General features: G+C 37.3%; 3 protein-coding genes across 12 annotated transcripts in view; 2 read left to right on the forward strand and 1 right to left on the reverse strand.

The window, feature by feature from the left end:
* The window catches only part of lrrfip1a (leucine rich repeat (in FLII) interacting protein 1a), a 34,122-nt gene extending 17,685 nt beyond the window's left edge, over window positions 1-16,437 (reverse strand). For 4 of the 9 annotated variants that reach the window (XM_084421647.1, XM_084421645.1, XM_084421650.1 and 1 more), the window contains exons 1-2: window positions 15,691-16,107; window positions 4,169-4,255 (exon numbers count right to left, since the gene is read on the reverse strand). In XM_084421647.1, coding sequence (XP_084277773.1) covers window positions 4,169-4,255; window positions 15,691-15,780 — 177 coding nt within the window. In that variant the 5' untranslated portion in view covers window positions 15,781-16,107. Of the gene's footprint in view, window positions 1-705; window positions 763-935; window positions 954-4,168; window positions 4,256-15,690 lie in introns of all 9 variants that reach the window. The other 5 variants (XM_084421652.1, XM_084421646.1, XM_084421644.1 and 2 more) reach the window with 5 other exon arrangements.
* Window positions 16,438-16,979: 542 nt separating this feature from the next.
* LOC311298591 (ribosyldihydronicotinamide dehydrogenase [quinone]-like) lies at window positions 16,980-18,472 on the forward strand. Of its 2 annotated transcripts, XM_084421658.1 has the most exons (6): window positions 16,980-17,048; window positions 17,139-17,306; window positions 17,405-17,535; window positions 17,632-17,745; window positions 17,872-17,973; window positions 18,079-18,472. In XM_084421658.1, exons 1-6 carry the CDS (start codon window positions 17,045-17,047, stop codon window positions 18,376-18,378), a joined length of 819 nt encoding a protein of 272 aa, XP_084277784.1. In that variant the 5' UTR covers window positions 16,980-17,044; the 3' UTR covers window positions 18,379-18,472. The 2 variants fall into 2 exon arrangements, with proteins under 2 accessions (XP_084277784.1, XP_084277783.1); XM_084421657.1 differs by having other exon boundaries at window positions 17,405-17,745.
* A 2,663-nt stretch (window positions 18,473-21,135) lies between these two features.
* On the forward strand, window positions 21,136-22,984 carry LOC311299075 (ribosyldihydronicotinamide dehydrogenase [quinone]-like). Its single transcript, XM_084422460.1, has 6 exons — window positions 21,136-21,233; window positions 21,308-21,475; window positions 21,570-21,700; window positions 21,790-21,903; window positions 22,030-22,131; window positions 22,235-22,984. The coding sequence occupies exons 1-6, from the start codon at window positions 21,230-21,232 to the stop codon at window positions 22,532-22,534; spliced, it is 819 nt and encodes a 272-aa protein (XP_084278586.1). The 5' UTR covers window positions 21,136-21,229; the 3' UTR covers window positions 22,535-22,984.
* The last annotated feature ends 3,571 nt before the right edge of the window (window positions 22,985-26,555 follow it).

Here is a 26,555-nt window from a genome sequence, read left to right on the forward strand (position 1 = left end):
CATTGCCGATCAAAAGTTTGGGGTAAGTACGATTTTTTTAGTAATTAATAGTAATTAGTAATTAATAATACTGTTAATTATCAAGGATGCATTAAGTTGATAAAAAGCGAAAGTAAAGACATTTATAACGTTACAAAAGATTTTTTTTTAAATAAATGTATAAAAAATATGACAAAAAATATTAAACAAAAATATGAATACATGTTTTCAACATGGATAATAATAAGAAAAAACTATTTTTTAGCATCAAATCAGCATATTAGAATGATTTCTGAAGGATCATGTGACACTGAAGACTGGAGTAATGATGCTGAAAATTCAGCTTTGCCATCACAGGAATAAACAATGTTTTAAAATATATTGAAATAGAAAATAGTTTTACTGTATTTTCTTAATCAAATAAATGCAGCCTTGGTAAGCATAAAAGACTACTTTCACAACAAACAGTAGTGTACATAAAAGAATCTACAGTGCCATTAAACACAGATTAATATAAAGGCTGATTTCACTTGTTGAAAGTGCAAATCAGCCTTGTAGAGGTAATGACCTAGTGTTATGAGACAAGTAACCATGTGCTGACTCTCTTAATTATTAACAGATAAAACATGAATGCATCCTGTTTCGCAATGGATCCCTAATATCATGCAAAAATGCTGATAAAACTAGAGGCCTGAAACATGCACAAAATCCCAACAGTGAATGTACCATCCACTGTTCAATGTCCCCCCATTTGTTGTCCAGGTTATCCAGTCCATAGTATTTCTAAAATGAGAAATCCAACAGAAAACAGGAAAGAAAAAGAACTTCAGCTAACAAGAATGACCTGAAAGTAATTACATTAGACTAACAAAATATGACAGAAACAGCTAAATAAGCAAGAACAGAAGGAAAGGAATTAAAATAGTAGAGTAGATCTACAGCATTAGATGTCCTACCTTCTGCACCTGATAAATCTACATCACAGGAGGCCAGCAAAAGAGGATCAGATGAGCAAAGGAAAGAAAGAAGCCAGATTGGGAAAGAAAGGGAAAAAGAGAGGCATTGATTATTTGACATGACAGAGAGCGAACCAAGCGGAAGATTGTGTACACAAAGATAATGGAATGGAAAGAGAAAGCTGTTAAATTTTTAGCGATCCATCAGGCAGGTGTCATATTACTTGGCCTAACAGGTGAAAGTGAAAAACACCAGTTCACATACTTGACTCAAATGCATGAAAGTTATGTGGATCAACAAGCAGCAAAATTCAAAGGCATCACAGATAAGATAGAATTATCAGTCAGGAATTTTAAGAATCACACTGCAAGTTAATAAAAGCATCGGAATTATGCCATGCAGATATCTAAAGATAATTAAGGATGGTCATGTGATTAGGTCTGTGGGGTAACAGGATTCTTTCCACTGATATTTAAGGTTTCATTCAGTCCACTAGTGACCAAACCAATGAACAGCACTAGACTAGTAAAGCAGTGGTGCGTTTAAAATGACACATTTTCATATTTGTTCTTGGCCATCATTTTTGTAATTTTGTAAGTAACCATAACATCAGCAGAAAAGCTGAAGATTTGGGTTTTAAAGCTACTTTAAAAAACTACTAACCACATGGTCCCGTCCTCACAGTAAACTTAAATTGACCTCCTGCTAATGACACAACTAAACATTGTAAATAGTTTTTTAAAAAGCCTAGGCTATTCTTCCATTCATTTCTTGATAGAAAAAGAATTTTAATAATATAATCAATAATTTGGAATCTGATTATCTTATTGTCTAATATTCTACTGAACTTCTTTTTACTATGACCTTTCATTCTCACTTACTGTGAAAAACCTACAGAATCTCACCCAACTGGTTTCCCATTCCCATGTATTTGCTCCAGTTTTGATGAGTGTTTATTAACATAACATTCCTGTAACAAAATCTCTTCCTTGGAGGTAATCTTTAATTAGAGACTTTACCACAACATCAGTGCTCATTTGTTTCTGCAAAACTCTGCACTCTCATAAAACAAAGAAACTGTCAGGGTATGATAAGAAAATGTTTAAGATGACCGTGTACAACATTTCTCATCTTTCTAATGCTCATCTAGTAAATTCAAGCTCACCTTCCTCAGCACAGGGGTCTGGGGTCGCCCAACGATCACTTCCCTAGCCCCTCTACGCACTAGTCGCTTGCAAGCCGTCCTACTAGTATCACAGTGTCCCCGTCTACCTCAAGACTGAGGAAGACAGAGACTTTAAATGATCCCAAAGATATAGTCTGTCATATAATCCAAACCCCACAGCCTGTTTGCGCTACAAGTTCATCTTCACAAAGTCCTGATTGAACTCTTCCAGATCTATTTTGTCACAGCATGTTCAATCTTGAGTCATCGTGTTCCTGATTACCATAATGATCACATCCCAGATAGTGAATGGGAACTGAGTCTGTTATCCTGCTGCAGGTATGGCTGAAAGCTCATAATCTACTTTAATACTTGGCTGGAGTTTTAAAGCCACAAAGCACACACCCTTAACATTCTCACACACCTCCTGATCAGACCGGGTTTAACTCTGAATACTAGCTAATCTTTCAAGTGTGACCTGGGTATGTGTAAAGGCTGTGTTTATCTTCATTACATAAGTTTGTTGCGTCTGAGCTCACAGTGTGAGTTTCTGGTTTTCCATTCATTTACGAACCCTGAGCAACAGTTCATTCATATGCAAGCACGAAGCACCTAATCAAATCCCCCTAAATAGCTACAATTTGTTTGTATTCGTGCTACTGAACCCATGCCATACATACCTGTGTGTGCAGTTGGCTGTAGCAAACCAGCATGAGCAGTCATAGTGCATTAAATTACTAATTACACAGAATCAATCATACACCTATTGGAACCAAACCTTTCTTAAAATTCAGCTCCCTTTACAATGAGGAATGTTCAGACAATGTACTATTACAGTTCAAAAAGCCTGACACATCAAATGAGTAACTCAAAAACATCTATAAATTCTGTTTGTAACTGTACTGTAACTGGGGTAAAGTACAAAACCTGCAGTAAAGCTGCAGAGTGCTACACCAAAATAAGCATAAAGACAGACCAAGCTTTTTCATGAATGGTAATGCTACTTGAGCAAATTCCACAGACAACCTAATCCAAATAAATCAATTGCATGTTATTGTTCATTTACAATTGCTGTCAATAGACCTTAAAAAGATAGTTTACCCCAAAATGTAAATTCTGTCATCATTTAACTTATGTCAAAAAGACATTTTGAAAAATGTCTTCTTTTTTTTCCATGCAAAAAGTAAATGGGGCCTTAAGCAACACTGGACCCCATAAAAACAAAAAACAATCTATTTAAAAACACCAAACCGCTCATGATATTTCTGAGTATTAGCTGAGGCTGAAGATCCAATGTAGCAGTTCAAAGGGCCTCTTAGGAGGTCCTGACCCAAGGGGTGATTAACTGACCCTGATCCCTGTTAACCCAGCCAAAACATGTCCGTCAAACCACAGAGCCCACAATCATGATGAAGATTAAACAAATTGAACATAATCGGCTGACAGCGTTGTACAGAAGCAAGTCAACAAGCATGAGAAAGATTTAATTTTGAGAATAAAGGCGGCGTTTTCTGCTGGCAGTTCAATAGAAGTTTTAAAGGCCTACAGCTCAACACACTCTTGAACGCTGTTGGAAAGGTCTCTTCCTGTGTTTCAACATTGTGTAATGCAGATTATTTGTTTTTGAGATGCTTTCAGTGCTTAAACTGTTCGTAAGTGTGATGATTATTACACCAGTCAAAGGGGACATATCCACCGTATGCACAGGAAGGAGTTAAGCAGGTAAGACCACATGGATGAGATTTTCCCAGGATTTTTCCAGAAAGTCACCTCTTGCTGGTGGGCATCTAAAACAAATCTAGGTGCTGGAACAGCACCGTCATGCTAGAATATTTGCCGAACCCCTTTTTAAAATGTCTACATATATCTGATTTATACTGAGATCAGGTCTAAGTTCTATACAGATAGATAGATAAGATAGATGACAAGATGTATAAATGGATAGATTGTAACAATATGTACATAAAAGTTGATACCAATCATATTTTGACAAATGAACACATGGAGCAAAACTAAGGCTAAATTTCAACCCGAGATTAAGCTCACAGTGCTTGTGTGTTTCTTCACCTCTTTCTGTTGTCTCTCCAGTTCTCTCATTCTGATCTCACGAGCTTCTGCACGGGCTGCTCTCTTAGCTGCCAAACGGGCTTCAGCCTGCAGGGGGCGGGTGGGGGAAAGAAAAAGAGAGAGAGGTAAATTCATTAAACCATGATTATGAGAGCATGAGCAATGTAGTAAATGCAAAAAAACACAAAACAAACACATAAAAGCTTTGCACTAAACTTAAAAAAAAAAAAAAAATGTACAGAAGGATCACAGGAAACAATGTCATATGTGATTACATGAATATGTTTGTGTACCTCACTGTCATAATGTTTCATGTACTGTAACTGTGAACAGTGTTTGTAACTCTGAACTATGAATGTGTTTGTTTACATGAGTACGCATGCGTGTATTTGTGACTTTAGTCAATCACACTTTGAAAGTCCTTTTAAGGAAAAGACTCCCTTTCAGGCATGAGGGGGAGAGAGAGAACATGCACATTTCCTTCCTGTAGATGATGCCACAAAATGTGCAACAACCAGAAAAAAAAAGAAGAAACCTCAACTCCAATATTACATCACAGACACCCTCACATAGTGATGTCTCTACCTTAACTCCACCTACTCTTCCACACAATCCCATGCTACAAATAATCTTTACACCAGAGCAGTGACTGTAACATTCCCAGTTTTGCACCAGTTCCACAACACATTCCTGAAAAAGCAGCAAAATATGTATGATTTAAAGAATAGGGGTTAAAATAGTGAAATTACTGCTTGAAGGGATGCATGCAAAGCTTTAAAATGATTTCCTGTGTTTGTTTGCCGATGGAGAAAACCATAATGTCGTGTTCCCGAGTAAATGTCAGATCATATCTTAATGTCTCAGACTGAGGCCTTCCGTCCTTAACAGAGTCGAGCAACTTTCCAAGGAAGCAGCTGTTTCTCACCACAAAGGTCTTGCATCCCTGTGCCAACAACGATGAAAGAAATATGGATCCAAAATAAATATTTCCACAGTTTCAACTTTCAACCATAGTTATAGTACTAGTAGTTATAACAGAAAATTATGGCTCTAATTTTGTTTTTAAGGACAAGCAAACTGGAACTGTAAGCTTTCACATCCTCAATGATATTTTACAAAACCATTTGACTTAATTAAATGACGGTGCTGTGCAGCGGTCAAACAACATCAGAATTAAATGTCCAAAATGTTAAAAACATCTCTCTTTTATATTTAAAATCACTACTTTGTTAACAGGAAATGTGTGACCATGTCTTGTTAGTCAGTACGGTTGTAATGAAGGCAGATAATTATGTAGATAAACTGCTAGGGAGAAGTTACCAAAGCAAACCCCAGCACTTAAGCAGCTGTCTAAACATGTTTAGAACTTTTCATTTTCCACGAGCACAACAATACACCCATGCATACAAGCTTTAAAATAACAGCATTACCAGCCAACATGGCTTTGACTCTGTTGAAAATGTTGAATAATATTTCACTTAAAAAAAAAAAAAAAAAAACTTAGACTAAACATCAAGAGTAATAGAGTCTTCTAAAAACATGCAGGAATAAATGCACTCTATGACTGTGGGACTAACAGGGTAACCAAAACTATGCTTTTTTTGACCATAGCAGGAAGTTAGAGGGCTGAGTCATTCACAGTCTGATCACACCCTTCCTGCAGTATTAACAGAACTAACTGCTGATCGCACAAACACCCATCACTGCTGCTCGGTCCTGATGTGGACATCATGTGCATGTACTATGATTTGCATCAACAGGAAATAATAATGCATTTTACTAAACAAAATCTATTCACTCTATGCATAAAATTGTGCATATGCACCTAAAAGGAGCAGGATAGAGGCAGCCACCTTAAAGAAAGCATGCACTATTCTTCCTCTCTGAACTAATAACTTTTTTTGATAACCCATATTCATATTAAGGCCTACCTTCTTGCAGTTATCAAAGTAGACCATTATATCTGTCACGGTGAGCATATGATAGCCTGGGTCATCCGCATTTCCCCCCATCATGACAATTCACACACTCTTATCACAGAAGAGAAAAACAAAGTGGCCTATTTCACACACCTCTCTCCTCTCACTCTCTCCTCAACAGCTATTTTTAATGACCCAAATGGAGCAGGCTCTATCAATAAACCCAAAATGCTCTAATTTAATGAACGTTCTGTGACGCGGCTGTTCTCAACGGGAATGAAGAGCTAGTTCCACAGCTGCCTGGTAGAGACCTTTTTTGGGATAAAACACATTGTTTAATTGTTCATCAAGTTTACGTTGTGCCTGCATCAATTTTTTTTGTTTGTGTGGCGCTAGCTGATACGCCTACATCTTGGATGTAAACTACTATACAACACAATAATAAAATTCTCTGACATTTCCAGGTGTTCCATGATGACCATTGGAATCCTACATGCACGTGAGTGTATTGCACTGTTCTTACTGACCTTTTTTCCCCCTAAATTGCAAATATGAGCACCCATGGAACATCTTAGGGTTCAATAAACTCTAAGATGGAATTTTGTAAGATAATGACATATTTGTCTCAAATGATTGTGGACAGCTTTACTAAAACCCTTTATGTGGTGCCTTTTAAGGTAGACATGCAGAACAGTTCTGGGAGTTCGATGAATGCCAGAGTCCAGAGCTCTTATCTATTGACATAAATACCACAGAAGGAGATGCCAAGTTCACCAGATCTCTCTCTCCCACGGCCTCTTGTACCAGCATGCTAGGCTGAGCGGGTACATGCTAATCAGCGGGACTGCTAATAGACCAGCTGTAATGGAAAATGAAGGGAACAAACAGAAGATATGCAACACAAATGACTGGAAGTCCACAACTGCTTCTTCTTCACTGTGTTTTTGGACAGTACTCTGGAAGCAAAACTTACTATAGTGTAAAAAATGTGGCATTATTAACTCCAAAACTATGACTTATATAAACCAATAGAGACTCTGGCCAGTTTCATTCATTTTAATGTGGAAAGCTCAATATTCAAAATGTGAATCATTTTGCCATCTGTGTAAACTGGATTAACTGTCTTCAGTATGAGACATAAACAGTCTTTCTCACTCCAGTACAAACGTAAGAGCCAGAGACTGGAACATATGAGATCACTGGAGACGTCTGCCACATTTCTGGTCTGCCCATATTAACACCTACATAAATTGTGCCAGCCTGCCATGTCAAACATAAACCATACAATGTCGGATCTGTGTGTGGTGGGTCCATATTTTAGCAGTCCCTAGGATCTGTGACAGGTTTTAATATCAAAAGTGAGCTTGAGCAAAAAGAAACCGACCATGTAGGGCTAAAAGTGTTTAGGAACATGAATTTGGGTCATTCCCAGAATGGAGAAAATGATGGCAAAAAGGGAGGGAAAGAAAAAGAAGGAAAAGAGATGATAAAATTAAGTGACCATTACTTAGTGGTAATACATCATTTCTAATATAAACCTCAGACAATGGAAAAGTAAATTTTCTACGTTTAAGGGATAGTTCTAAATATAAAGTATTATATATGATCGCCCAATGCTAACTTGCTAAATGCTACTATGTTAACACATTCTAAACATTAATATCATGATTTTGCTTTGAAATCATGTGTATTGTTAAAAACGCTTTACAAATAAAATTGACTTGAAAATGCTGTCATCTTTTACTCACCCTCTTTTCGTTTTGGCTTATTTGACTTACGGTCTACTGTGAAAATGCAAAAGAAGATCATTTTAAAAATGTCTTCTTGTTTTGGACCCCAAATGACTTTCATTATATGGACAAAACTGTTGAAACATTCATCAAAATATTATCTACTGCTTTCTGCAGAAGAAATTCAGACAGGTTTGGAATGACATGAAAGTGAGTAAATGATGAAGGAATTTTCTTTAGGTATTTACCTATCCCTTTAAATACTTTGCCGTTCCAAATTAATCTGCAGAGGGAACTATAAGTAAGCCATTCATATTGACATATCGACCCAAAAAGTCCAAACACTGTAGCTCTGCGGTGCTATCAAAACATTAGCATTTTGTTTGAACAGTTCGACATGTCCTGTTCTGTCTCAACCAATGAAATTTGCATATTTAAGCAAACCCTTTTGATACATTTCATCCTTAAACCCTGAGAAACCTGAGGCAGGCAGGGTGATGTTTTGATGCCAGAGTGCCCATCTCAGATGACTGCACAGAAAAGCAGCTCTTCACAGAAGAGAAGACCTAGAGTACTTGACCAACGCTTGCTTCACTGACAACACGAGTTACTCAAGAGTAAGCGCAAACCTGTGAGAGAAACTCTAGCCTGTTGAAATGTAAGAATAAGAAGAGAGTAGCATGATGGTGAAAGAGTGTCTCATCTACTGGTCTCTGGTTTCTAATGGCATTCATTACTCTCTGTTCTAATACCTAAGAAAATGACTCGCAGGTGAGCTAGGTTTACAATGCAGTAGAGCTGATAGCACTCTAGATTTCTCCAGAAGAGATTAAGAGTACGAGTCAGAGACCAGGGGCCGGTTGCATAAACCTCTGAGACAGTCTTACAACTTAGACATCAATTTATTTTCTTTAAGACTGTTCATATCTTTTTTAAATCAGTTACATAAAAATGTAGATTAGCCTAATCTGATACCAAAAACTAAGACTGACTGCCCCTGATTAACTGCTAGTGGGTCATACTTGAACTTAAGACACTGTCTTAACATAATGGCTGTGTTTATGCAACCGGCCACAGAGCTCATTCAACAGACTGGAGAAGGTGGTGAAGCACTTTGAATTTATGGAAATTGTATTTGTTTATCCTGCATTTTTTATGTGACATCTTAAAATTTGCATTAAAATATTCAGATGGAAACCCAGATATTTAAACCCTAGTAATTGTAATATGTCTGTGGACTCCTTTCTCAATTTTTAATGATCATACTTTTATATTATATTGGGCTCATGTAACAAGACTTGTTAGAATCTCTGAGATGGAGAGGTCAGCTGGAGTCAGGTCAGAGTGAGGGAAAACAGAAGACAAATTGTTTCTTCATACAGAGGAATGAGCAGTGTCTTTGCAACATAACAGAATGTTTTACACATCAAGCTGTTTCACACCTACATTTGTCAAATAAACAAACAACTTGCACCAAATGGCCAATCCGATACCAGAGCAAGAGTTTGTCCGAATTCCTTTCCCTTTAGCAAATGGTTTTATCAGACCAAAATCCACAACATGACCTTGTACACCAAGTTAATAAATCATGAAACAGGAACCATTTTCTCTCTCTCTGCATTTCACATTTTTGAGCAGAAATGTAACTTAAAGGGATACTCCACTTTTTTTGGAAATAGGCTCATTTTACAACTCCCCCAGAGTTAAACAGTTGAGTTTTACCGTTTTCGAATCCATTCAGCCGAACTCCGGGTCTGGCGGTACCACTTTTAGCATAGCTTAGCATAGAGCATTGAATCAGACCATTAGCATCTCTCTCAAAAAAATGACCAAAGAGTTTCGATATTTTTCCAATTTAAAACTTGACTCTTCTGTAGTTACATCGTGTACTAAGACCGACGGAAAATGTAAAGTTGCGATTTTCTAGGCTGATATGGCTAGGAACTATACTCTCATTCCTGCGTAATAATCAAGAAACTTTGCTGCCGTACCATGGGTATAGCAGGCGTAATGATATGACGCAGCGCCTGAAAATAGTCCCCAGCTCTGTAACTTCCAACGTGACCGGGACTAAGTTTGTCTAACCTATTAGGACCTATTTTCAGGTGCTGCGTCATATCATTACACCTGCTGGACTCATGGTACGGCAGCAAAGTTTCTTGATTATTACGCAGAAATGAGAGTATAGTTCCTAGCCATATCAGCCTAGAAAATCACAACTTTACATTTTCCGTCGGTCTTAGTACACGATGTAACTACAGAAGAGTCAAGTTTTAAATAGGAAAAATATTGAAACTCTTTGGTCATTTTTTTGAGAGAGATGCTAATGGTCTTGTCCGATTCAATGCTCTATGCTAAGCTATGCTAAAAGTGGTACCGCCAGACCCGGAGATCGGCTGAATAGATTCGAAAACGGTAAAACTCAACTGTTTAACTCTGGGGGAGTTGTAAAATGAGCCTATTTCCAAAAAAAGTGGAGTATCCCTTTAAGGGAATACAAGTTTAACACTTTTTTAAAAAATGGAGAAAACCCCCCCAATAAAACAAGTTGTATATGCGTAGGATTACCATGTACCTCAAATCCAACAAAAACTATATTTTAAAGATAAGTCATTGTTGGTTATTCTGAGGATTATGACAGAAAGCATCATTGTATGGTGCTAGGTCACTGAAAACCCTCTTTGACCTTGCTATAAACTGTTGAACTACTAAAATTAGGAGCACCTTATATTGTGTTTACATTTACTCATTTAGACACTTATCTAAATCAACTAACACTAAAAAATACTTAGGTCTTAATGTAAGATGTATGCATTTTAATTGTATGTAATGTGATGCATATTTGTCAGTCATACATAAATGAAACAATAATGTGATTTTTGTAATAGTACTTTTAAACAGTATACCCAATAACCAGGTTATATATTTATCATTAATAAATCAAACATCATACATTTTATCTATCTGAATCTTACTTGTTCCACAGCTAGCCATATTTAACCATGTTCATGCTTTTTAATTGATTAAATTGAACTATTTTTACAATTTACATATTTATGCTGATTTTCATTTGAAAATATGATTTAAATAAAATGGATACTAAAACCTAATAATAAACTATGCCATTATTTTTTTTTAATGTACAAATGAGGAACATCGCAACCAATTTGTCGCAAGAGGAAATAATATTCATAGTACACAATGCTAGTTTTACAACACTAAAGTCAAGTAAAAAAAAAAGATAAGTAAACAAGCTAGAGGTGAAATACAGAAACGAAGAGAAAGAGACCTTTAAATAAATAAATAGGAGTTATGTCTAAGAAGCAGTTATCGCAGCAACCATGCTTATACACAAACATCCTGACCAATCAGCATAAAGAGCACTAGAAATAAGGACTCCGCATTACTCCTTTAAATGGGATGCATCCCAACAGCAGAGAATAAACAGGAAAGCAATTGTGATAACAATCTTCAGGGGCCCATCAGTGACGTCAGGAAAAAGGAAGAAAACCCTTTCTGAATCCATGTCCTTATATGGAGAGGTTCCATTCTTGATGAAAGATATCAGCATGCGAAAAATGTTTCTGACTTAAGTGTGCTGACATTATTTGAGAGTTTTCTACAGTGTCTTGCTTCAACCTGTATAAACAGTTCTGCAACAAGGCTCTTGAAGAAAACTGAAAGGAATAATGCGTTGTTGAATACAATGTTGAATAGCGCAAGTTTAACCTTGGGGGCACTCAGAGCTTATCCTGAGGGAGGCAGAATTTTTTTTTATGATTGTCATTGACCAGTGATAAGCAGGTGATAATGCGTCAATGAGCTACTGTGCTTGGTATTATTCATATACCCATATTTGTGTGTAGGCTCACACATTATGTATTATGATGTCAGGACTCTTCTTCTGAATGCAGAAATACAAAACTGCTCCTGACAATGAGTTTAGATTAACAAACAGCTCTCATCCCACAATCCAAAGTCTGAGCCCAGATTAATGATCTAAACACCCTCCAGAGCACAAAGCCTGGCATCTTAATCTGCTTGTAACCATCTCAGATGCATTCTGGCACTGTCACAGTGTCAGCCAATGGCTGAGCTTGCTAGTAGCTTCCAGTGGAGAAGTTTAACAAAATCATTTTTGAAATGTTGAGACTGTTAGCAATGAGAAATGTTAAGTACAAGCTAGTTTACACTATCAAATATTTGGGGTCGGTAAGATTTTTAAATGTTTTTGAAAGAAGTCCTCTATGCTCACCAAGGCTGCATTTATGTGATTAGAAATACAGTAAAAACAGTAATATTGTGAAATAATTTTACAATTTAAAATAACTGTTTTCTATTGTGATATATTTTAAAATGTAATTTATTCCTGTGATGGCAAAGCTGAATTTTCAGCATCAATACTCAGTGTCATATGATCCTTCAGAAATCATTCATGCTGACTTCCTTATATATATATATATATATATATATATATATATATATATATATATATATATATATATACACATTCCTTATTATTATCATACTTTATTATCAATGTTGAAAACGGTTGTGGTGCTTAATATTTTTTCAGGATTCATTGATAAACAGGAAGAACAAAATGCCAGCACTTATTTGACAGAAATCTATAACATTAGCCTATGTTTTATTGCGCATTTGATCAATTTAATGCATCCTCGCTGTATAATATTTTTATTATATTTTTCAAACACACTTTTGAACGGTTGTGTGTGTGTGTGTGTGTGTGTGTGTGTGTGTGTGTGTGTTTTAAACAATAAGATGGAGAACATTGGCTCAGCCTGGCCTACTTTGAACTATCCATGTGCTAATCTCACTAAAACTATTCTCACACAATTAATTAAGAGCTCTATTGTTTTAAACCAATCCAATCATTCTCTTATAACAAAACTATTGAACACATTTTGAACAGACTTGCCAACATGCGTCTGTCTCAATAGCCGATTTTCAGCTGTAAGCCTCTTTTACATAGTAGGGACCAGTCCTGCCAGCAACTCAACTTCCTATTGTGAGTTAATTGCTCTAAAGACTGGAAATCAACTTTCATCTTGCTTGAAATAACACTGGTAGGGACATTGACAAATGTGCTTTTGACAAACCATTGTCCTGCACACATCTGATTAATCATACAGACTGACATGGTACAGTTACGCCATAAATCACATCATAAATCAGTCAGCACACAAAATGGTTTACAAGCAGAGAGCATTTCTGATTGGCTAGTTTTCTGGCTTAAATAATAATTAGCTTAATAAAAGCACAGGCTGCTCCCCTGACTGTAGAAATGTGAAATGTTAATACAATTCGAAATAACTGTTTTCTAAATTTAAAAATGTAATTTAATTCAGCTGAATTTTCAGCACTATTACTCCAGTCTTTAGTTCAGTGTCACAAAATCCTTCAGAAATCACTCTAATATGCTGATTTGCTGCTCAGGTCACATTGCTTATTATCAATGTTGATAACAGTTGTGCAACTTGTGCTGCTTAGTATTTTTGTTTAAAAAAAAAACATGATACCTTTTTCCAGGATTATTTGATGAGTAGAAAGTCCAAAATAAAAGCATTCACTTAAAATAAGTATTTTATAATATTATTATAAATGTCTTTACTGTCATTTTGGAAACGTTCAGTGCATCCTTGAAGTTGTTCTGCATTTAAATTTAAATACCTCATCTAATAAATGAGGAGTGTTGTTGTAAGAAACTTTTTGTGCCAAAACTTTGCGAAATGTGGTCATGAACCATACATGATAGCTGAAAACAATCTATTTATGTCATGCGTTTGTCTTACCAGATTCCACAATTTGAATGTGTAACTAGAAGGACAAACAAAATACCAAATCAAAGTGTTGAGTAGCAATTGTTGAAATTGTTTTACAGGAAATCCTTCACTGACTCATGTTTTACTGAGGCCATTTCTCACTCTTACCAGCTTAGCTACATAAGAGAGCAGCAGAAAAGCACAGCCATTAAGGATTACTAATGCAGATGTTATCAGCATGTGTTTCCATAGCATTCATCATCAGATGCCCCTGTTCCCTACTTCTGCTCATTGTAATGGCCCCCCAGAACTTCATGTCTGGGCTTGAGGCTGCACTAACAGCTGCCCTGAGGGCCTTCTATTTTTAAAGCTCTTGTTAGAGAATCAACGATCACATGAGGGCCAACATACCAGCCTGTCAGAGAGCAGCAAGTGTGGGACGGCAGCCTATATCAGCAACAAATGCAGGTACCAGGTGAATAAATGTGGGACATGCATGGAACTGCAGGAAGTAAATACTGAAACAGGCCCTCAAAAGAAGATAAAGTGGCTCTGAAAGAAATATATATAAACATTAAAAAAGTCCTAGGAAAATTTAAATAACTAGCTTATTTAAAGGCATTCAAAAACCCTTGAAACCGTGCCAAGCAGCAAGTAAAAAAAAAAAAAGAAGGGTTAGACCACAGTATCTTGTCATCGTCTAACTGAAACTAAACCTGCTCAGAGAGAAGCTCTAAGACCTTACGTGACCTCGCTGTTTAAATTTGCAAAAGCTCTGTTGCAAAGCCACAAGGGAGAATACTAAAAAATGTATTTCCATTTCAAGAGAAACAGGTTTGATCAGAAAAAAACATTAGCGGTCATGCTGAAATTATACAAATGTGAGACTGAAAGATGCTTCCTGATTCGATGTTCCACAACATTGGTGTGTTTAACCTGAATCTCTCTTTATCCACATGCTCACTTGTTACTAGAGATCAACTCAATGTGCTACAGAAAACAAAATGCACTCTTACAAATGGGCAATTGTCAAGTTAGGCTACTTTTAAACATTTCAAATAGGTCCTTCCTTCCATCAGCAGTCAGACTCTTTAACTGCAATAACAACATCATGCAGCACTTTTTGTGTATTTTCTCACCTGTTGTTTTGTCTGAATTTGTAGCTGGGGTAACAAGTGAATTTCCCCGGTGTGGGATCAATAAAGTCTATCAAAGTTTTACACATCCTCTGACACTTGTGTATGTATTAAATATTTTAGCTTATTGATAATGCATAAACACCAATAAGTGTTTCATACTGTAACTCTGACTTCCCCTAAAACCACTGCATAAATTACAAAAATTACAGATGCATATTACACACAGATATAACATGCTTCTCTGACTGTATTTCTCACTCTAAACTGAGAGTACAGTGCATGCTGACAGTAGAGTGAGAAGGCCTCTATCCTGCCTACTACTAAGCATGATGTCTCAAGCAGAGACACACTTACTAATAATAGAATTAAACATTAGCTACAAATGATATGTATAACTGTCTATTACACTCTTTACTTGTCACTATGGGTGTGCAAGGAAGGAACATCATGTCAGTCGAAGATCTGACTGGCCAAAATCATTTCCTAAGCACTCAAATCAAGGTTCTCTCCACCATGACCCAAACACCTGTTCCAGCACATCAAACTCAGCTTATGTTGCACAGTGCTAGCACTTTCAAACACATTACTGCCATGTTGCAGAAAAAGAACACCTTTGACCAAAACAGCTCAGAAACTTGTAGATAGGCGAAAGCAACTAAAAACACTAGGAGGAAGCAGACATAAGGAAATGATCTACAACTTGTACATAAGAATAAAATATGAACAATGCAGGGCCACGTGAGGGCAAAAGCTTGGACTTTACCTTAGTTAGGCTTCTGTTATGTTAATTGGGTACTTGTGAAACTGTGTAATGCTCTTTGGTTTAATAAATAAACTGACTCAGGATGTAGAACCATGTGATTTTCTTATTTTCCACGGGAGTTTAACCCTGTAATTCTGCAAATGAGACCATTACATTAATGTAGCCTATCTCTTATGAGATCAATTTACCTCTTTTGCGATTACGTTGAGGGCATCTTCCTCGGCAGTCAACCCATTTTTGCTGGTGGTTCTTTTACGTCCTGGCCCTTGAGACCCCATTGGTAACCTTTAATAACTCTTTCCGAGAAACACACGCTCCTTTACGCGTGAGAACCGATCCTTTGGAGAGTTATTCCTTCAGCAGAGGCATAAAAAAAAAGAAAACACGTTTCCAACTCTAACCAAAAAAACCCACACAAAAAACAGCGCGACTACGTCGTGTCGTTCGCGACGCGGCTCATTGTGTTACATCCGTCTTTTTGCACTCTTCCTAGTGCTGTACTGAGAAAGACTGAAGAGTCACCGGTTCTGAGAGCGCAAACGCCTTTTCATGACACACGTGTCGCCTCAGAGGAGCTGCCAAAATGGCTGTAAATGATCTAGACTGGAGTTTGTTCGCTTAGAGAGTTGGGTTCTTTAACAGTGTGATTGTCAGTATAACCGCTGGGTTAAAAGTTTTCTTTCAGTTCATTGTTGCGCGGATGTACTGTGAGCGTCTTTTCGGGGAGTTTTAGGGCTCGCACTCGCAGACCCTCTTCGCTATTTTTAATCATGGGAGTCTGCTGCTAAAAACAGAAACCTTATCTTGCACTTCTTAAAGTCATACCCATGTGCTTACGCGCCTTTCGCAATAATAAACTGCTGGATTTCATTCTGAAGTGAAAAAAGGCACTGCTGGGTGGGCAGTGCTATATCATTGCTATAACAAAATATATTGCTACAGTCTAACTAGCCTCAGCCTGACCAAGTATCCGATTTAGGTGGTCTCAAGCACATCAATCCTAACCAGTTAAAAAAAAACACACAAACTACACCAAAGACCAAAAAGTTTCCTTTTTCCCTAGCAGAAAATTGTAGTCATAATTATAACCTGGCCATGATACAAACAATTTCTAAGCAAAACAGATCGTTGTCTAAACCGAGTCACCAAATTTATAGTTGGCCTATTTTTTTCTTTAACATGATATTTTATCTGTATCATATAGGTATTTTATTTGTATGGCTCTAATAGACGTCTATGCATATAGCTCCAGTTGCTGGTGCATGTTGACATCTAGTGGTAAAAAGGTAAACTTAGCAGGCATAATGCGATTCTAGTTTTTTTTTTTTTTTTTTTACGATTCATATGCCGCTGTTAAGAAGAAATACATCCAGGTAATAATCACTTTTGTTAAACTTTTTTTGCTGTAGATTTTTGGAAAGCCCCTAGCCTGCCAAATTGATTAGTAAATTACTTTCAGCTGTGCTCAGGTGATTGGGGGGTTTAAAAGAAGCTCACAAAGCTGTTGTTTTAGTTGACGCTCTGAGACCTGTGGAGAGAAACATGGGTATGTTTTTTTGTTTTTGCAGTTTATATTTGTTTGTTTGTTTGTTTGTTTCTTTTGTTGCTGCAGGTGTTTTTTTTTTTCTTCTTCCAGCTGCAAAGACAGTGTTGATCGTGTATGCGCACCAGAGTGCTGGCTCTTTCAATGCGGCTGTTAAAGATGCTGCTGTAGATGTGCTGAAGAAACAGGGCTGCAATGTTCTTGTGTCTGACCTGTATGAAATGAAATTCGAGGCCACAGCAACCAAGGAGGATATTACTGGTGTGGAGGCAGTGTTATATCTGTTTAGAAAATATTAAACTTAAAACTTTTGCCCTTATTGGAGCGCAATGGCTGTTTTGCACAATTTTCTGTTTCAGGAGCAGTGAAGAACCCAGAACATTTCTGCTATGGAGAGGAGACCATGCTGGCCTGGCAGGAGGGACGACTAGCTTCTGATATTGTAGAGGAGCACAAGAAACTAAAAGAAGCAGATATTGTTATTTTTCAGGTAAAGCTTCTATATATCAGAAATCGGATTTCGTTTAATTTTTTTGTGTTGCTCTTGGGTACTTGTTCTTTAGTTTTTTTTGTCTGTCTTTTGCAGTTTCCCATGTACTGGTTCTCGGTTCCTGCCATCATGAAAGGTTGGATGGATCGGGTTCTTACCCTTGGTTTTGCATACACCTCAGAAAAGCGTTACAGTGCGGGCATCTTCAGGGTAAGGCCTACAAATCATAAACTAATCTCTCATTACATGCTTTAATCAGAAAAGGTTAGATGAAAGAAATTTAAAGAAATGTGAGTGGGTTATTAATAGGTGAGTGGGTTTTTTAACTTGTGTCAGGACAAGAAAGCCATGTTATCATTCACCACTGGTTCCCATGAGACCATGTTCAGCTCCAATGGGATCAATGGAGATATGAATGTTACTCTGTGGCCAGTTCAGGTAAGAAACTTCATCCCTCATTTTACAGGCTTAATTTTGCACTATTTGATTTTTTGCATGTCATACTAACCTGGGACTGCTGTTCTAATGTTTTACACTTTGTAGAATGGTGTCCTCAATTACTGTGGCTTCCAGGTCCTCGCACCACAGGTCTTCTGGGCACCCACACATCTCTCTGCTGAGGCTCGTGACAGCCTGTTGAAAGGCTGGCGTACTCGTCTTCAAGGTCTTTTAAGCGAAGCGCCTCTCTCCTTTCCACCTGTAGACAGTTTTGATAAGGTGAAAGGCTTTCAGCTGAAGCCTGAAGTTCATGAAAAGCAGGCTGATTCCCCCTTCGGTCTCACTGTGGGTCACCACCTGGAGAAACCTCTGCCACCGCACAGTCAGATGAAAGCTGGTGTATGAGATATGAGCAACACTGTCCCCATGTGGCCATGTTCCTGTTTAACTATCATGAAGCTTAATTTTTTCGACTTGAATAAACTGTTCATGGTTTGAATTTGAGTATTGTAATTCATTGTAAGCCATGTGGAACCCACAACTCCTAGCTTATTTCCTAAAGTTAATATCAGATTGGGAAATTTAGAAACCAAAACAGTGGTTTATCTGTGCTCCCTAGTCAAGTGTTTCCTGACTTTTTGTTTTTGTTGCTGTTTAAGTGGTCTTCTAACAGTTTACCCAGAACACATGGAATCTGAGAGCTTGACAGTGAAAAGTCTGCATTTATTGGCAGTTACACAGGCAGGTCAATCCTCTCCTACAGGGACTAGCTCTTATGAGCTTTACAAATAAAAGGTCAAATCTTTCACAGAGGAAGAGCAGACATGACCACTTTTCCCTGCACAGTCATGCAGTCTCATAAGTGTGTTGTCTAATGCGATGCATGTAATGCCTTGTTTTTGCCATTAGTCACCCTTAGCAGGCTTTATCCAAACAATTATATGGTCCAAATACCAACCGTGTTTAAATAAGAACAAGCAGCACCTTAATGACACACTTATTTGGTGCACATAATTAAATTGGATTCGTTTACTCTCTGAAAGATGTCTTGTGTGCACAGCTTCCCCATTTCCTATGGCAATTTCTTGGAGGCATGTCCTTTTCTGCATCAAAGTGCTTTGCAGATGTCTGCTGATAAAGCTTTGAAATGCATTTGGATTCTAAAGTAATCTAAAACCGATCCTAAATGGTAATCTAGAAACCGGTACAGTCCCAGGAAACTTGGAATATATTACTCATTAAGAGTGTCAGGCCGCCTTCTTGCTTTGTGTGAATTAACCAATAAGTGAAATTGTCATCTCTTATTTTAACCAAGTTAACTGTTGGATGCGAAATAGTTTAAGGTAATCAGATCATGATGTGACAATGTAACGTTAGCATTTTGCCATTTTAATTCATTACTTGTGTGCTGTTTCACATATTATTGATGTATACTGTGCAGATAATTTCCAAGTGTTCTCTCTAGTAACCACTCAGACCTGCATAGTGATTTGAGTATACTTTTAATGAACATAGCCTATAAAGGTCCATGTTTAATAATTTTCACAAAACTAAAATGTTTAAGAGATCTTTAATTTAGTTGTATACATGTTCTCATATCCATATCTTTTGTTCTGATGTCATAAGTAATAATCTCAAGGTTTGCTTACACGATTCTTTTATAGCATATTGGTAGTGTACTAAAATAAACATTGTCACGTGTGTAACTTACTTCTTCTCACCGCTGATTCCTGATTGTTTAGAGGACATTTAGTCCGAGTCGCCCCCTTTCGTTTCAAAGAATAGTACAACGGCGAGCGCGTCAAATGCCTCGTCGAGTCGTCCGCTTGGGGAGGTGCGCGCGCTGCAGAGCCAGGCGAAAGTATAAACGGCTCTCTGGAACAACGTCAAACAAACCCATCATTTTACCATCAAATTGAAGTTTTATCAGAAAACTATAGAAAGAAATCACTGGAAACTAGCGAGATCGCAAAACGAATATGATAAAAGCGACCTTGCTGACATTTTTATTGTTTAGGCTACTTAAAGATTATAACCCATGCACGCATCGATGTTTTACCACAGGTTTACAATAAAAAGTGACATTGATCATAATGAATTAACCTGTGTCAAGATTGCACATTAGTCACACAGAAATAAAGTGATTTACGTTATTTCACAAAAGAAAGAGGACACACACGGATAGCACGCGCAGCTCGCGGAGACATCTGTGTGACGTCGTCATTTTCATGAGTAGAGCTGTCACACACACACACACACACACACACACACACACACACACACACAAGGCTTGTTCGACTTGAACCGGCGCTGCACAGACCGATCGGTTTATGACATCAAAGTACCGCGAGAGCAATTCAAAAGCATATAGGAGCCGTCTACTTTCTATTCGCTCTCGCGGTACTTTGATGTCATTCACCGATCGGTCTGTGAAGCGCCGGTTCAAGTCGAACAAGCCTACACACACACACACACACACACACACACACACACACACACACACACACACACACACACAAAAACTAGGGTCCTAGAACTGCGGTCCTGAAATTGCGGCCTCCGGGACTGCAGTCAGGTAATATTGGAATGAACTGCTGGATCTCATTTAAAAAAAAAAAAAAGCACTGCTGGGGGAAAATAGGCCTATATCAAAATTGTCTAACTTGTGAGTTAAATTCAGCCTGAGCAAGTGTCCGGTTAAGGTGGTCTCAAGCACATCATCCACCACAAACTACACCAAAGACCAGAATATATATATATATATATATATATATATATATATATATATATATATATTTTTTTTTTAGCAGAAATTTTTTGTCATAATTAACCTGGCCATGATACAAAAATATCTAAGCAAAACAGCTCGTTTTCTAAACGGAGTCACCAAATTTATAGGGCCTATATATTTTTTATCTTTATCATATAGGTGCATGTTGACATCTAGTGGTAAAAAGGTAAACTAACCACCAGGCATAATGCAATTATAGGTCTTTTTTTTGTTGTTGTTGTTTTTTTGTGTGTGTTTTACAATTCATAGATGCCGCTTTTAAGAAGAAATAGGGTACATCCAGTTAATAATCACTTTTGTTTAACTTTTTTTTTGCTGTAGATTTTTGTTTTTGGAAAGCCTCTAGCCTGCCAACACTAATTGATTAGTAAATTACTTTCAGCTGTGCTCAGGTGATTGTGGTTTTAAAAGAAGCTCACAAAGCTGTTGTTTTAGTTGATGCTCTGAGACCTATGGGTGAGAAACATGGGTATGTTCTTTTGTTATTGCAGCTTATTTTTGTTGTTGTTGCTGCAGGTGATTGATTGGTTTTTTTTTTTTCAGCTGCAAAGACAGTGTTGATCGTGTATGCGCACCAGAGTGCTGGCTCTTTCAATGCGGCTGTTAAAGATGCTGCTGTAGATGTGCTGAAGAAACAGGGCTGCAATGTTCTTGTGTCTGATCTGTATGAAATGAAATTTGAGGCCACAGCAACCAAGGAGGATATTACTGGTGTGGAGGCAGTGTTATATTTAGAAAATATTACACTTAAAACTTCTGCGCTTATTGGAGCGCAATGGCTGTTTTGCACAATTTTCTGTTTCAGGAGTAGTGAAGAACCCAGAACATTTCTGCTATGGAGAGGAGACCATGCTGGCCTGGCAGGAGGGACGACTAGCTTCTGATATTGTAGAGGAGCACAAGAAACTAAAAGAAGCAGATATTGTTATTTTTCAGGTGAAACTTCTATATCAGAAATCGGATTTCGTTTAACTTATTTTTGTTGCTTTTGGGTACTTGTAGTTCTTAGTTTCTTTCTTTTGCAGTTTCCCATGTACTGGTTCTCGGTTCCTGCCATCATGAAAGGTTGGATGGATCGGGTTCTTACCCTTGGTTTTGCATACACCTCAGAAAAGCGTTACAGTGCGGGCATCTTCAGGGTAAGGCCTACAAATCATAAACTAATCTCTCATTACATGCTTTAATCAGAAAAGGTTAGATGAAAGAAATTTAAAGAAATGTGAGTGGGTTATTAATAGGTGAGTGGGTTTTTTAACTTGTGTCAGGACAAGAAAGCCATGTTATCATTCACCACTGGTTCCCATGAGACCATGTTCAGCTCCAATGGGATCAATGGAGATATGAATGTTACTCTGTGGCCAGTTCAGGTAAGAAACTTCATCCCTCATTTTACAGGCTTAATTTTGCACTATTTGATTTTGCATGTCATACTAACCTGGGACTGCTGTGCTAATGTTTTACACTTTGTAGAATGGTGTCCTCAATTACTGTGGCTTCCAGGTCCTCGCACCACAGGTCTTCTGGGCACCCACACATCTCTCTGCTGAGGCTCGTGACAGCCTGTTGAAAGGCTGGCGTACTCGTCTTCAAGGTCTTTTAAGCGAAGCGCCTCTCTCCTTTCCACCTGTAGACAGTTTTGATAAGGTGAAAGGCTTTCAGCTGAAGCCTGAAGTTCATGAAAAGCAGGCTGATTCCCCCTTCGGTCTCACTGTGGGTCACCACCTGGAGAAACCTCTGCCACCGCACAGTCAGATGAAAGCTGGTGTATGAGATATGAGCAACACTGTCCCCATGTGGCCATGTTCCTGTTTAACTATCATGAAGCTTAATTTTTTTCAACCTGAATAAACTGTTCATGTTTTGAATTTGAGTATTGTAATTCATTTTAAGCCATGTGGAACCCACAACTCCTAGCTTATTTCCTAAAGTTAATATCAGATAGAAAACTAAACACGGTGGTTGATTTGTGTTCCCTATATAAGTATTTCTTTTATTTTTTTGCTGCTTTAGTGGTCTTGTAGCTGTTTACCCCAATTTTGGTCAAACTTGACCGCAAAGCCTGTTTATTGGCAGGTACATGGCAGCTCAATTCTCTCATACATGGAGTGACTCTTATGAGCACTACAAATAAAATGCAAATGTTTAACAAATGGGTAGAGCAGACATGACTACTCTTTGCAGTGTCATCCAGTCTCTTATTGCGTACTAATGTGATGCATGTAAATGCCTTGTTTTTGACATTAGTCACCCCTAGCAGGTTCTATCCAAACAGGGACCCTGTTGTAACATCCTACAAGGTAAAAAAAAAAACCTCTAGTGAAGACCAGTAATATTCACGCCATTCTGAAATTGCCCCTATAACCTCATATCAATATAAAATTTCTAGAGTAGTTCAAGTAGTGGGATTAAATGTGAGATTAAGTGCACTCAATGTCCACAATGGTTTTGGACACCCAAATGGCTGTTCCCTCAAATAGTGCCCTATTTAAAGTCTCTATGCAATGTTTTGGCTTTTAGTATGACTGTTAGCCATTTTTCTTTATCTGTAAGCCAGTGTGCTCCAAAACAATGACAAAATTTGCATTTAGAAGACCAAACCCATAACGTTGAAAATGAAAATCAGGTTGATGTCAGAACGTCAGATTGTCGTCAATCTCTAGTGTTGGACAGACGTCGTATTGTGGTTGAAAATGTAAATTGGGTTGACGTCAACCTGACTTCATTTCCAACCAAAACGCAACACCTGCAACCAAAATCATCCCGACTGACGTTACTACTTCTCAAGTACCTTGACAGAAATGTAGTGAAAAAATTGACATCTCATTTAAACAGTTAAAATTTGGATGTGAAATAGTTTGAGGTAATGAGATCACGTGACAACAATGTAGCATATTGCTATTTTAATTCATTACATTGTGTGCTGTTTCTCATATTATTGATGTATACTGTGCTGTCAGCAGATAATTTCCAAACGTTCTCTAGTAATCACTCAGACCTGCATAGTGATTAAGTATACACTCAAACATCTAAGGGTGCCAGGTTTGACTGGTTAGCATGATCTTTAACCCTTGGTGGTGCAGAAAGTAAGCATGCTGCATCCCAATTCGCATACTAACTGTCCTAAATGGTATTCGAAATTAGAATTTGTTTCCCAAATCGTAGTATATTGAAATGAGTATTCCAAAGATACCCGGATGGTCAACTTTTTCCCACTTAGAATCCGAAGTTCAAATCTGTGCACACTCAAACAGCTATTTTTCACAAATATCTATGAGGTAACACTTTAGAATAACAGGGCATACATAATCATGTACTAATAGCTGAATTAATAGTTACTTCAACATGAACTCATGATTAGTGAAGATATGAACTAAGCATGAACCAATGAAGAGCGATCCTTAACTACGACTGGAGTCATAATGATTCATGCATGAATAACAGCAGCCTTAAACATGCTAGTACATGTTTGATAGTTAATGCATTAATTAACATTTAGCGGTGAACTAAATCAATCAGGCTTCATAAGAATAAAGAAGTCATCTAAATTTGAATTAAACATATGATTTAATACTGACATAATTTAAACTGTAATATCATAATCTGTCCTCTGAAGCTTTGTTACTAATAATTGGAATGGCACATGATTATTTAGCCATTAATTACACAGATCCATCTAACCAAACTTGGAAAATAGACTAATAACTACCACTAATACATTTATTTTGATGTAAATTGATGTTATAGTACATTTAGGCCTGTGTTTAGTAATAGCTACTTTTCTTCCTGGACCTACAGTATGTAGGGTTTGTTTCTGGTGGGACTGTCATTAGTGGTGCACTCTGTGCTCGCTTGGCACCATCAAGCATAGATATCATATAAAGGCTAGATGTCTCGTCCGCGCTGCTGGCCAATGGAGCTCGACATCCGCACACGGCGGCCATCTTAAGACAGGGTGCTCGCTCACTCATAACATGGTGCATGTTCTTTTAAATAACCATACTGATGAATTCAATAAAACAGGGAGGATTTGATTTTTTAGATTTTACTACTTTAAACAACACTTTTAAAATTAATTGGCTTAAAAATTCCCTTAATAATCCCTCTTCACTTTGGAATATCATCCCTAATTATATTTTCTCAAAAGTAGGTGGCCTGAATTTTCTCCTACTTTGTAACTACAATGTTACAAAGATCCCTGTCAAACTCTCTAATTTTCATAAGCAGATGCTCTTGGCATGGTCCCTAATATACAAACACAACTTTTCCCCACACAGATATTACTTATGGAACAATAAGGATATTCTCTACAAGAATAAATCACTTTTTTTTGAAAACTGGTTCAAAAACGACCTTCTTTTAGTTGGACAGCTTTTTAATTCACAGGGCAGACTTTACAACTATTTAGATTTTTTACAGAAATATAAAATTCCTATAACTGCTAATGAATATGCTATTGTTTTCAATGCTATTCCCTCTGGAGTGTCTTTTCTGTTGCAAGGTTCTACATTTCCATGGCCATGTACTTACTCTTTGAACCTAACTGACACAATGATTGGAAATGTATGCTTTTCTGTAGAGCAACAAAAAAGAAATTATAAAATCAGAGCACTCTTCCAGAAAGAAATAATTACAATTCCTTATGTAATACCATATTGGAATAATGTTGTAGAGAATTTATCATGGGAAAAAGTATGGTCTTTGCCTCATAAGTATCTGCTTACCAATAAAGTAAAAGAAATAACATTTAAATTAATCCACAAATGTTACCCATCCAAAGCCTTTCTTAGGAAATATAAGTCAGACATTGAAGTGAATTGTTGTTTTTGTCACTCTCCTGAGGAAGATGTCACTCACTTGTTTTGGCAATGTACCCACACTGAGAAATTTTGGTCAGATTTGTTAATTTTTATCCAATCTTATTTTGTAAGTGACTTTTCTTTCTGTTTTAAAGATGTTTTCTTTGGTTTGTTTGACAACTCAAAAGAGAAAACAGGACAATATTACATAATTAATTTGTGCTTCCTACTAGCTAAATTTCACATACATAAGCAAAAATTTACTGGCTCTAAACCTCTCTTTTCTCTATTCAGAGATGATCTAGACAAATACATGGAAACTATCCAAAGCTCTGTTAATCCCAAAGCAATGAAAACTGTATCTCTTTATTCATCCTTTTTGTCCTCTTAAGGTAAATGCATAGCATTGTTCTTGTTTTGTTTTTTTGTTACCCTGGCAAATTATTTGTGTCTGTGTATTTTTTTGTTTGTTTTGTTCCATGTTTATCTGTATTGCTTAATGCTTTGTAATGTTTAATAAAAAAAAAAAAAAAAAAAAAAAAAAACTTTTAAATAACCATAACTTGCTCAATTTTCTACCGATTTTCAAACGGTTTGGTTTGTTATAAACGTCAGAGATGTAGCTATTATACTGCATACATATGAATAATTATGTTCAAAATGTTTAAGCATTCAGAATTATAGCCACGTTAATAACGTTTGTAAGAAACCAAACCGTTTGTAAATCCGTCCAGATTTCAGCGAGATAAGAGGATTTGTGTGCGTGCTGCTCACTCACCTTAATTCACAGAGCCCTGTCCTAAGATGGCCTGAACGATGATGCCGGAAGTGACTCCGCCTTAAGACATCTAGCCTTTATATGATATCTATGCCATCAAGGGGGTAATCCAGCATCTGGAAAGCATACCTTCTATGGGGGAATCCATTGGCTAACAAGCCATCACCTGCTGTTAGCATTCCATTGACTCCCATTCATTTTGGCGTCACTGACAGCG

The sequence above is a fragment of the Rutilus rutilus genome, assembly GCF_951802725.1.
Source record: "Rutilus rutilus genome assembly, chromosome: 10".
Classification (NCBI taxonomy): Eukaryota; Metazoa; Chordata; class Actinopteri; order Cypriniformes; family Leuciscidae; genus Rutilus; species Rutilus rutilus.

What these genes read in the sequence shown, in the direction of transcription:
- LOC311299075 (XM_084422460.1), top strand. An exon ending in AACCAAGGAGGATATTACTG is followed by an intron (nt 21,476 to 21,569) that starts GTGTGGAGGCAG and finishes TTTCTGTTTCAG; the next exon opens with GAGTAGTGAAGAACCCAGAA. An exon ending in CAGATATTGTTATTTTTCAG is followed by an intron (nt 21,701 to 21,789) that starts GTGAAACTTCTA and finishes TTTCTTTTGCAG; the next exon opens with TTTCCCATGTACTGGTTCTC.
- LOC311298591 (XM_084421657.1), top strand. An exon ending in AACCAAGGAGGATATTACTG is followed by an intron (nt 17,307 to 17,404) that starts GTGTGGAGGCAG and finishes TTTCTGTTTCAG; the next exon opens with GAGCAGTGAAGAACCCAGAA. An exon ending in TTACTCTGTGGCCAGTTCAG is followed by an intron (nt 17,974 to 18,078) that starts GTAAGAAACTTC and finishes TACACTTTGTAG; the next exon opens with AATGGTGTCCTCAATTACTG.